The sequence below is a fragment of the Tachypleus tridentatus genome, chromosome 10, assembly GCF_004210375.1.
Source record: "Tachypleus tridentatus isolate NWPU-2018 chromosome 10, ASM421037v1, whole genome shotgun sequence".
Taxonomy (NCBI): Eukaryota; Metazoa; Arthropoda; class Merostomata; order Xiphosura; family Limulidae; genus Tachypleus; species Tachypleus tridentatus.
Window position 1 is genome coordinate 128,110,084 of NC_134834.1, and position 12,341 is coordinate 128,122,424.

The following is a 12,341-nucleotide window of genomic DNA, read 5'->3' on the forward strand; positions in this document are numbered from 1 at the left end:
CCTCTTATTGTTGTGACGTAGATGTAAAATATTGAAATACGCTAACATAGGAAGTTTAAACATATTAGTAACTACTTTTCCTTGCATGACGTCACGATCTATGGGTCAAATCAAGGTCAATCAAACTTGTAACGAAAGTGGTTCGTGTTCCATCTACTGATCAAAGCACTTTAAATATTACTTCAATTAAACACTATAATTTTTTTAAAACTAGCCTGAATATTTCCAATTTTCAGATATTTTACTATAAATGTGCAATACAAGCAATTAGAATGTTTGTTATGTTACCAAGCCTTTAACGCTTTTTTCTTCCCACTTCATTACATCATTTGGTCTCAGGGCATTGCCTATTCTGAGTTCAGCAAGCAGCTATAAACTAATTCTATTATATGGGTCACGTTCATCATAGTTTGGGAGTGTTTAAAAATACACATTTAGGCTAAATATAGAGCTATGTAGGAGCATACTTTAGTTACCGCTTTGCAAAGAAAAAAAAACGCACTTGTATTATTGTGTGGTTAGGGCATTGTAGTTCATGTTCAAACCCAGGTATGATCATGACACTAACATTTCACTGTTTTATACGTGTTATATTGTAACTAGGACATTGTAATTTGTAAGATTGCTTAATTATTCCCAATGAACTCAATTTTCGCCATCATTGTTACCCTTTGCTTCTGATGAAGGAAAGTCCACTTTCAGAAGGGTTATTTAGTTTCTTTACTGTTGATTATTTTTTCTGTTGATCCTGCAAATATCCGTTTCATTGTGTAATATGCGGTTCGCGTTGTGCCTTGCAGTGAGTTGGTTTTTTATTTTTGTTTCGGTAAAAACGCTTAAATAATCAGGGTTTCACAAATTAATTATATCAGCTATGGTTAGGCGTGTACAATAAACGTCATAATTTTGTACGATAATTAATTTAGTTGTTTATTTTATTGTTCATCTTACAGGGTATAATTTACGCATGAAATTTGCTTGGTTTGTTTTAGCATAGGATCAACCCCCAAGTTATAGCATTATAAGCCCCACAAAAAAGAATAAAATACTTACCGAATCTTTTAATCTGGGGTCCAGTTGGTCTGACGATGTAGGAAACGGTGAATAAAATTCTAAAAAGCAATACTTTCCACGGAAATCTACTTTGTTTGTTCTATGGTTAGTTACCAAAATGTTAAGGCATTCGTCATAAGATCCAAAGTTGGTACCTTTCCCCTCAGCAATCCCAGAAGATATTTTCCCAGAAGCATCTAACACTAAGTAAAGAAGAAGAAAAACAAATGAGTTTGTCAATTTGTTTCCAGTATTAGGTATAATCACTTTATTGAGTGATATTTATTGTCATCGTATGAAACGCTTTACTTAATGTAACAAAATTACGTATATATGATTATAAGAGCTTATTGAGAACTGCGTATGATTCAGTGGAAAACTATTACAGATAATTAACAATAACAACAACAAAGAAATTGATTAGCCTGTAATATACAGTCTGTTGTTGAATATTTGATTTACCGAAGATAATCACATATACAGTGGAGCGCCGTTAAGCCGCGGTATTTGGGGGGGGTCAACCTGCTTAACCGCGGCTTAAGTGGTCCGGGGCTTAAAACTTTGTGACTGAAAAGCCGAAGTCGCCAACAGCTCCGCCGAGGAGCCTCATCCGGCCATTGCGTGATCATTATAATATTAATGTAACACAAACGACCAATGCTTTGCGATGGTTTGCTTTTCCCCTTTTTAATAAATAAAATATACAACACAAAATGCATTGAACGTTGCCTTGTCTAACTCAGGATCTTGTGCTGTTCTAGATCTCTTGCGTTTCAAACCACCCTCATCAAGTTCATCAAGAAATGCTCTTAATTTATTCTCATCTTTAATCCACCCACGCAATGTAGACTCAGGTATGCCTAACTCTCTACTAACTTTAGCGCGAGTTTCGCCGTTTCGTATTCTTTCTATGACATTCAGCTTTTGCTGAACGTCATACGATGCATGTTTACGTTTGGTACTCTTGAGGTAGGAATTTGTCAATATGATATGCTCACTATTAATTCAGAAAATGAAGTGATTTCTATTGGGTTTGTGGCCAATATTTATACAATTCCATAAAAATATCGGATTATCGAATTAAAAATAATACTTTAATTATTTATCACTTTTTTCACGGATTTACCGCGGATTAACTTTAATGTATGGAGAGGTGTGATTCGGTAACAATGGCGGCCTCCATAAAGCTGACATAGAGAGCGGATAAGATAGATTAACGGTCGATTTCTATTGTAATATATTTTATTTATTTCCCAAATTAAAGAAATCCTTTTTTAAATATCCCCTTGAAGTTATAAAGCCAGGATTAAATTTGTAAGCCGCGTTTTTACACGTTCTTAAATTAGCGGTGAGCCGCGATAATCCTCGCTCACATCGCTCACAAGACTTGCTACAGCGGCTTAAGCGATTTCGCGGTTTACTGGTCCGCGGCTTACTGGCGCTCCACTGTACCTAACTGGTATCGTTGTTTCAAAAGCAAGTGAGTTAATATGATTCATTATTCAAGAACCTGTTACAAGTTATATCCCAAGGGCAACTGTGTTAACTGACACTGTGGAATATGATTAATATAAATCACAGTAAAAATCAGTTGTTTAGAATCAAACACAAGTAATGGATCATAAAGTCACTAGATCCCTAAAATTATAATATTCTTTAATTTAGGAAACAAACGTAAATGAATGAGCGTTTATGTACAAGTATTTAAAGATATATCGGAAGATACAAGAAATGTGCCGAATTTCTTTACAGTGAAGTGATAGAACGTTTGAAACGCTACTGATCGTTGCGTTACACATAATGCACGGTCTTCACGAAATGTGGCGTACTCTTTAGGGAAACGCTTTTCGTTTTCTCATCCCGAATAATTAATTAAACTCATTAATGATGTAAACATAGAGTAAATAATCTAATACAATTAGCAATGATAAAGTCATATCCATATGTACATTCGGGGTATCGTGTAAAAGTATTATGATAGTCACGCGTACCAAGTGCCTTTAATGTTAGTTTGACCGCACGAATGAAATACTTCGAAAGCATTTGTAAGTTTAACCAATTAAATGATTGCTTTATGTGTGTTTTTTTTTAGGATTTTAGCCCAATCTCCTTACGTTCACTATAAAGCAACGGATGCACGTTTAAAAAATTCTACATATGGTTAACAACACAGTATTCAACTGGTCCACTCTCACAAATACCAGCCACTCCTGTTACATCACACTGACACGTGACTAAAACACAGGAAGAATGGTAATCAAATCGTAACCTCTTTATCCGCGCTTTCAAAGCGAACAGGTACGAATAATCCTGTTTAAGTAACATTAAGTTTCAACGTTTAAAGACCTACAATTAGCACAGCAATGGCGCAAAGTTATGAAAGAACTTTACTGAATCATGAATGACTTGGATAAAAATATCGTAACCAATTTCAACAGCCATAATGTATAATATTACAGGATACATTACTGTAATATGCATAACGTAGATACTGAAAAAAGAAACAACAGTACAATGTACAATACAGTATATCGTCCTGCGTTTTTACTGCTGTTTAATGTAAATCGAAAACTAAATTATCATTACTCGCAATCTTCCATGACGTTAAGCGAAACAAAACATTTATGTAAATACAGACATATTATATAAAAAAAAGTTTTTAACTACTCACAAAATAAATATTTATAGTGATTTTGCTTGTCGGCTGACACAGGTGGGTGTGACGTCACACCAAAACTTGAGGTGAGAGACAAGACAAGATGGAGTAACTTTAAATTATGATTTAAATTACTTTTGATTTAAATTTACTTCATGATTTCAATTACTTTTTTTTCTCTTATCTCAAGTGATAAGTAAAATAGACTACCTTTTGTAAATGACAGAAACAGTAAACACAGCACTTTGAAAAATAAAGAACTCTAACTTTTCAAGATGTTAGGAATGACGAAATGTTATAGTGATGTTCCTCTGAGCTTATTCCCAGAAGAAGCACACTATAGGACCTCTCTTTGACCTATTTTTATTTATCCACCTGTTCTTTGTCTCATTTCGGTTTGGTTTTTTTTCTTGTTCCAGCCTATTACTGTCCTCATCCTTGTTGGTTGTGTAAAAAATAGCTAGTGTATTTATAGATGCGTCATTTCAACAGTGCAGGTCAAACATGAAACTCTTCACTAAAATGTGGTTTAAGAAGAAATCTTTAAAGTTTGGATCAGCATTTACAGCTGAAAAACAAAACGAAGACTACCGTGAAATTGTTACTTAAGTGTATACTCAAAACTAAGTTAAGTACTCGTACTCTTTAGTTTTATCAGTTCAACTAATATATACAATTGAATTGGTAGACACTAAAGTCCCTCATGTGTTATGTCAACATTTATATACACGATTATTAACATTTGTTACTTTAAAAAAAGGGTTATTTTTAATTTAAACCCAATGTGGGCTAGTTATGCTTTTCCACTATCGAAACCAGGTTTATAACGTTGTAAGTCAGGCGAGTAAAAATAGGAATTTATAGTTTGAGAAAATAATATCAACAGTACGTCTAAAAGCTTAAACTTGTTTGTTTACCTTTATGGTGATTGTATTTTCACTTTAAACTAACTATCTTGTTTATGTATTTTCACTTTAAACTAACTATCTTGTTTATGTATTATTTGAAGATTCCTATTCCCCCTTTTTAAATTAACAATTTTTTAACAGTCTTTAACAGGCTTATCTCTTTAGTTTTTATGTCCATCACGGACATAAATCTGTGTAATAAAAATACTGTACTATTTGAGACACTTTAGTTTAATGAAATAAGTAGTTGATGTATAATTCTGTCTCGGGAAACAATGATAACCTTTGTACTGGTTTCATGTAGATTGGATGGCTGTAGCTCCTGATAGCATTGCGATAATGTTATCATTGATAGTGTTACTGTAGGTACGATCACTATAATGCAAGTTTATCAACATGTCACACGTTTATATATATATCTTTGAAAAATTTATATAACTACTATATTTATACTCTGTAGCCACACGGAGAGTTTGTGAATACTGGATTGGATGGACTACTGAGGTATACTTGAATGGTGCACCGACTGAATTTTGTAACCACACGAGTTTTAAACATGCATGTTAGATAATATTTATTTTATATATATATGCATGAAGATCTTACAGTTTGTAAGTTGCAAAGCCGTATATATAGAAAGCCGTGTGATTGTTTAAGACAAATGTTATGTTTAGAAATAGGTATTTTAACACTGCTTATAGTTCTTATATTTCGTCCTTTCTGCTGGTCATGATAAAACGGTCACAGTGTTGCTGCATCTGGTCAGTTTTCCTCTTGCACTGATGTTGTTTGTACAGTATACAAGGTCGGCAACTTGTTAATAAACAATGAGTTGATTATATTAATATACTTTTCCCTCTATCACTTCTGATGGACTTTGGGTTGTAACATTTATACAACCCTAAACTTTATCTGAGTAAATAAATAAACTATACATATAGCTATACTTCCTGCATCACTTTCTTCTGGAATCACCATCATTTTTGTCATTTTCTGCTTGCAAAATCCTTCCCACTCCTTAGAGTTAGTTTCAAGGATGGCTACTTTCTTCGAAGTATCTATAAAAGTTACAATCACGCAATGTTGGCTATACTTTTACACTTACCACCAGTCGTCACTATGACTGCCGATCCGATGCTTGAAAATAAGCTCGATGCAGTCTTTTAAACCATGACTTAAATTTTTGTTGTTTCAGGAGACAGCTTAGACTTTTATGTAACATGACTAAAATTGATCAAGAATTGGTAAGAAAAAAAGAACACCAACTCTATACACAAACAAATGATACGCGACACCATTACAGTTGCAACAATAAGATAATAAATACTGCAGTACATAGTCATGGCTACCATTTAAACATTAACTTACATTGACGAGCCCCCCGCTAGTACAGCGGTACGTCTACGGGTTTACAACGCTAAAATCAGGGGTTCGATTCCCCTCGGTGGGCACAGAAGATAGCCCGATGTGGCTTTGCTATAAGAAAAAAAGCACACACACATACATTTACGGTCTGTAAGAAGCTGTGTACGTATACATGTAATAGATTATGAGGCTCCATATAAACCACAGACTACATGAAAATGATTGGATGTCAGTGATTATACAGCCGTTGTTATTTGCTAGCAGGAGTAGACTGACCCTAATATTTTACCAGAAAAAAAGATAGAGGGGATCACAAATTTGTAATAAAATTAACAAAGCTATATACTTTCCAAGAGAACTCACAAGGATTTTTTAAAGTGTCTCTTTAAGTCAGTACCTCTCTGTTTGCTAGGTAGATAAATAAACTACCTTACACAATGGGCAATGAAGCGTTTAGTAATATTGTCCAGGTTTTATTACAATAATCATGGCCATTTTTGCTGTAGGCTGGCGGAACAGTATTAAATAACAAAAAAAAATAACAAATGAGCGATTCATATTATGAACCACTACAAGATGCTTACTAAGAAATGGTGATTAAGTTCCTCTAATTTCTTGAAGTTCTAGAAACAAACTTTTGTTTATTTACATACGAAAGTTTGTTTTAACTACTATTTGATGAACAACAAAGAAAGCATAACACATACTAGAATTAATAAAACTTTCAAAGTCGTTTGTGTAAGATATTTTTTAGCCACTCGTGATAATTGATAAATTACGGTATAATACAACGATTAAGCTGTTCTAGAGAAAACGACTAATAGAACAATAAAATGGAAATCATAAACAGGCGTTTAACGTTCTGCACCAAATCCAGTCTTTGAAAACCAGTATGAGCACACGAAAAGAGCACATAATGACAAATGACTGGCTCGCTAGGAGCGGTGAATTGAAAAATACTAGATTTATACACGAAATCATTCTATCACAGATATAATTCAGTGTGAGTTAACACCAAGAAAGCATTTATCACCGTTATAGCTAAGTTATGTTGACACTAAGAGAACATTTTATTACGGATTCAGTTCACTGTAAGCTGACACCAAAAAAGCATCTTTTCATCAATATGTGTTAAACTAACCATTCGTTTCCAGATTAAGCAAAAATACATAAATAACGAGAACAACTTTAATTTCTAAGTCTTAATTGTTGTTGTTACTGTTTTTGTTATCTTTATAAGAGCTTAAAACTTACTTACTTTTTATTGCCCAAGATTTAAGCTTCCGAATACTGAATAGTGTTTTCAATAGACTAACATAGCAGGGACCGGATAACTCAACAGTGGAAAACATCCGCACTATGTATGGAAGAAGCAGCTTCAACACAGAATCTATCGTTGTTTTCATACTTTTTTCAATGTCCAGCCACTGAAACACTGAGTTCTCTGTAGACACTTCTGAGGCTACGGATGTATCAAAGATTTTGGACATTGAACGCATTTTTGGCGTCAGAGCAATGTTTACAGTCGAGTTTGTGGTGATTCTTTCTGTTGGTTTTGAGGTTTTTCTTTCTGTTGAACTTATGATGTTTATTTTCGTAGAGCTTACGATATTTCTCTCTGTTGAGTTTGTAACATCAGTAACTGGTAACTGAAGTGGAGACCCAAAACCTGTTGCATTACCCACCTCGATAGCTCTGTCTAAACAAAACAAAAGAAACAAACACAAAACCGTTGCTAGTCGGAAAGTGCTGTCACGAAACATGGCGAGTCAGGCTATCTATAGCACCGAAAAACACAACAGATTTTTGTCCAACTTCACCAAATAAACCACTTTGTCTGACGTTTACCATAAAAATAAGGTCAAAAAACGTTTTGACTGCTTGCGAAGTAACCTAAATGACCTTGAATGTGATAGGCTAAACAACTTTCTTTCTTGTTTTCAGTTCCCTATTGGTATCGTTTGGTTAGCCTATAGACGTTGCGGTGTTACAAGGTAGTTGGTTTTGATCGTCAAATTACGGTTGCCCACACGTTTTACACCAGCGGCCTAATAAATGCAAGGGACGTGCGAAAACATTTTGAGCTGAAGAAACAACAAAATTTAGGAAGTATATGTTAAATAGCCGTTAGAATAGCAACAACAATACTTATGTATAATATTGTATAGAACTTAAGGTTTTCATAGTTAATATACACTTTCTATGCATACTAATATTGTATAGAACTTAAGGTTTTCATAGGTAATATACACTTTCTATGCATACTTTAAAGGCAGACGTTCCGCAGTGATACTTCAGTAGCTTCGCGAGAAATTCAACAAAACAAACAAATAATAAAATATTGTAACACATTATTCTACAAATTCAGATTGAAAAATAGTAAAACTAGATAAACAACACAATGGTACATTTAAAAGTAATTTATAAATAACAAATAACGATAAATTGTTGTGTTAAATGCCATTAACAAAACTTGACAGGAGCTATTTATAGAACAGGATTGTATACGAGACCACAGTTGCAAACAACTAATAAAAAAGTGGCAAAATATAAGTTCTTGTTATTTTCCATGTGGTTAGTAATTCAACAGTATATATCAAGATCTCTGTTTGTAACATTAAGTTACCCGGATGTCTAGTTCCTAAAGCCTTCTGAAACTCCTCATCCAGACTGAAAGGGGCACAAGAACGAACTACTTCGTTAGTCATAATATCACTTACAACAACATGAAAAGAAGTTTAATCTGAATTATAAAGTTAAAATTACATCAAAACTATCTATACAGGATCATATGACGTCATTCTACGTGTTCACTTGAACGTTAATTACAATCTGTTTATAATAAGAACAACAAAACAGTACTAGAGTTGAAATGGGTCATTTTGTTTCTCTTTCTCACCATATGGAAGTCTTCTGAACGATTTCAAATGAACAAGTTCCTGATCAGTTTGTTTTTTTTTTCAAAACTTCATCAAATTAATGTTTAATTTCATTCTTTTATTGAAACACAACAAATAAACTAAAGACAGAAGAAAATGGACAATTATCATAAAGACTCTCAAACCTCTGAAGTAATAAAGGTATTACAGACATAGAAAATACGCTTTTATTACTCAGAGAGGTGTAGTAAGAACGTGTAGAACTGTGAAAACACGTTAGGTACCTGTAGGCAGTAATAGAAATTAGATGTTTTAAATATCTTTCTTATGATTGATAGCCAGAAAATTCACCATATAAAAAATATATCTTCACACCAGACTACATTTTTTTTTTCTTTTAGCAAATCCATATCGGGCTATCGGTTGTGTCCACCGAGGAGACACGAACCCTTGATTATAGCATGGTAAATCCGTAGACTTACCGCTGTACTAGTAGGGGAAAAACCAGACTATTGTCTCCAAAATAGAATTTATAGTAAGTAAAGTAACAAAGCTGTCGGATTTGTCTGGAATACTAAATATTTTGTAACGTTTAGTGAGTGATTCCAGTTCTTGTAATTCCTGTTATAATCAGGAAGTGAATTATTGAAAATATAAAACAATTTCCACAAGAAAAACATGTCTTTTCTTTTCTCGCAATAGGTGTTTTATTAATCGTTGTTATGGAAACGCTCAGGTATATAAATGAAGTCAGGTGTTACTTGATTATTTTTTCCTGTCGTGTCTTGAGTTGATACGTCCAGAAGAGGTTTAGAGAATTAAAGATGTATGAAAAAAATTCATGTTTTGAATCTGATAACTACAAGTTGAGTTTGAGAAACGAATGATTTAGTTCAGAATAAACACGAATAGTGAACATTTTAACCTAGAAAAGTTGAAACCGAATATTATAAAATTCTTTCATTTAGCATTTTTGAGTTCAAGATAGATGTAGTAAAATAATAATAACAACGTAAGATGGTTGTTATTCGTTTTCTTTTTACTTCAGAGAAGTTTTACTGGTGTGCTTCCATCAACTGATCAGAGGTGAAGATAAGTTATTTCAGCATAATATTTACAGTATCGAACTCATGCGTGAAAATACTAGTAACTGTGAAAATTATAATTTAATGGGTTTCAAAGTTGTTGTGGTTTTTCTTGTAGAGAAACCTTTGATGAGTAAAACCGTTAAACTACAATCATGTTTGCTTTGATTTTGAAATATCTTATTGCCGCCTTTGATTCAGTGGTAATTCTCAAGGCTTATAACACTACAACCTGATTTCCATACCTATGTTGGGCACAGCAAAGCAAGTTCTTTGTGTAGCTTTTCACTTAAGAACAAGCAAAGCAATAAACAAAAGTACCTTATAAGTGTTATTAATTATTGAACATATTGAATGTAAACAAACGCAAAGATCTTCAAGTGTGTGAGTGTGTGTTTTCTTATAGCAAAGCCACATTGGGCTATCTGCTAAGTCAACCGAGGGGAAACGAACCCCTGATTTTAGTGTTATAAATTCTTAAGTGAATCGGAGTTACAACGCTGAAATAAGGTGCTGGATTCCACGTTGTGGACAGAATGTATAGTCTAACGTGTGGGTTTGGGTTAAAACAAATAAACAAAAGAATCCTATAAAATTGTCACAAGAAATTTCGGCACCAGGCGTCTTTAAAATGAAAGAACACCTAATATTAAGTGACATTATTCTACTCCCTCTCAGGAACTTAGGACCTTTGTTTTGTAACCATTACAATAAACTCTTTCAAACGTGTGCTAAAATTAGAATGAAATTAAATTTGATTAGAATTTATTTTCTTTCAAATAAAGTTCAGATGTCATTCACTTAACTGAACGTGTTTATTTCATAACATTTAATCTTTTTCTTCTAAATAAGCTGTATTTCATCCTCGACTTTTTGAAAACGATTCCTATTATAAGAACTTAATAATAAAAGTAAAGAAAAATATATAACAGTATGCCAATCGCACTATATTTGCTTAATCTAGTATTGACGAAGCCTTTCGTCCAATACCAGAGCTCATCAGGTAGGTTGTGATACAGCAGACCAAGTAATAGTTCATATGCTATTTGTATTGTAAAAAAAAACAAAAAAAAACTGCACGAACAGCAGTAATGGTGTAAACTAGATTACTTTGATGGAGTGTAAAAACTCAGGTCCGTGTTGGTTTTATTATCTGAGAAGTTTTTACGTCTTCCACAATAATTTTTTTGTGCTTAATCAGAAAATGGTATCTATTTTTTTATCACACACATAACACGCCATATTTAGTATTATATAAGTGGATCATTTTCGTTGAAATCGGGTCATATTTTGTTATGCGTAGAATGTTGACAACCACTGGCTAAACATTTTTCTAGACCAATTTTGATCTGAGAGTCTTATCGATCGTTCTATAACCCAAATATAATAATAAAAGATGTCCGTTGCGGTAAATGAAATAATACTTCGGTCTAAGTTAGAAGTGTTTTTGGTTTTTTTTCGATCTGTAAAAATTCTTTACGCGATATAAAAATAATTTCATTTTTAAAAATTGCACAGCTGGATTATAGAAAAATCCATTACTAAAACGAAAACAACTTTTATAAAGCATAAATTCGCAGGCCTATGTTATCATCAAGTTTATATGACTATTTACAAATATAATATTTGGCAATGATTAAAGACACGATATATTTTTCATTTTTATTAACACCATTAATCTATTTTATATCGGTCATTTATAAATAAAAAATTAGGATAATGACAAATAGCACAATATATATATATATATATTTAATTTCATCAACACCAGTTATTTGGTATTCTTATTTTTTATCACTTGAATTAACTTTACTATTCATTCAATAAACCTAGCGAACCTGCATTGTGGTTTTGTTTTTTTTCGAAGTGGGTCAAGTAATCACGGGGAAAACTAGATTAATAGTACTAATAACTTATGAAAGTAAAGGAAAACGTATCGACTACACTATATATGCTGTATCTAAATGCCGATAAAGCCGCTCACTATATACCAAAACTCATCAAACCGGCTGAGATACCACAGACATATAGACCTTTTTGGAATGACGTTACGACATCACGTGATCTTGTTTTCTCCTTGTGTCTGCCACGTTAGACTATAGTGTGTGTATATTCGAGACAGTGGTGAGGGACAACTTACAAATGCCTCTCCTCTCTTGTACTTTTTGGCAGTAAATTTTTTTACAGATTCCCAGATGACTTAAAAGTAAAATAAATGTGGGTCGTTGCAGTTATGAGACAAAACTGCCAATCCTCAAAGTATTTATTCCCTTACTTGTATTGCATTTTTTTCTGAAGGGTATGAAAATAGATATATTTGGTATTATTTGTACAATTATACACTTTCTCATTAAATATGTGTATAGGTATCATACTACAGGGTGTTCGGAAAGTC

General features: G+C 33.1%; 1 protein-coding gene across 1 annotated transcript in view; it reads right to left on the reverse strand.

Moving 5' to 3' along the window:
* The window catches only part of LOC143230274 (nose resistant to fluoxetine protein 6-like), a 43,086-nt gene extending 34,405 nt beyond the window's left edge, over window positions 1–8,681 (reverse strand). Inside the window, exons 1-3 of the mRNA XM_076463522.1 lie at window positions 8,609–8,681; window positions 7,241–8,066; window positions 1,054–1,256 (exon numbers count right to left, since the gene is read on the reverse strand). Of these exons, the coding sequence (XP_076319637.1) occupies window positions 1,054–1,256; window positions 7,241–7,745 (708 nt within the window). The 5' untranslated portion in view covers window positions 7,746–8,066; window positions 8,609–8,681. The remainder of the gene's footprint in view (window positions 1–1,053; window positions 1,257–7,240; window positions 8,067–8,608) is intronic.
* Window positions 8,682–12,341: the final 3,660 nt, after the last annotated feature.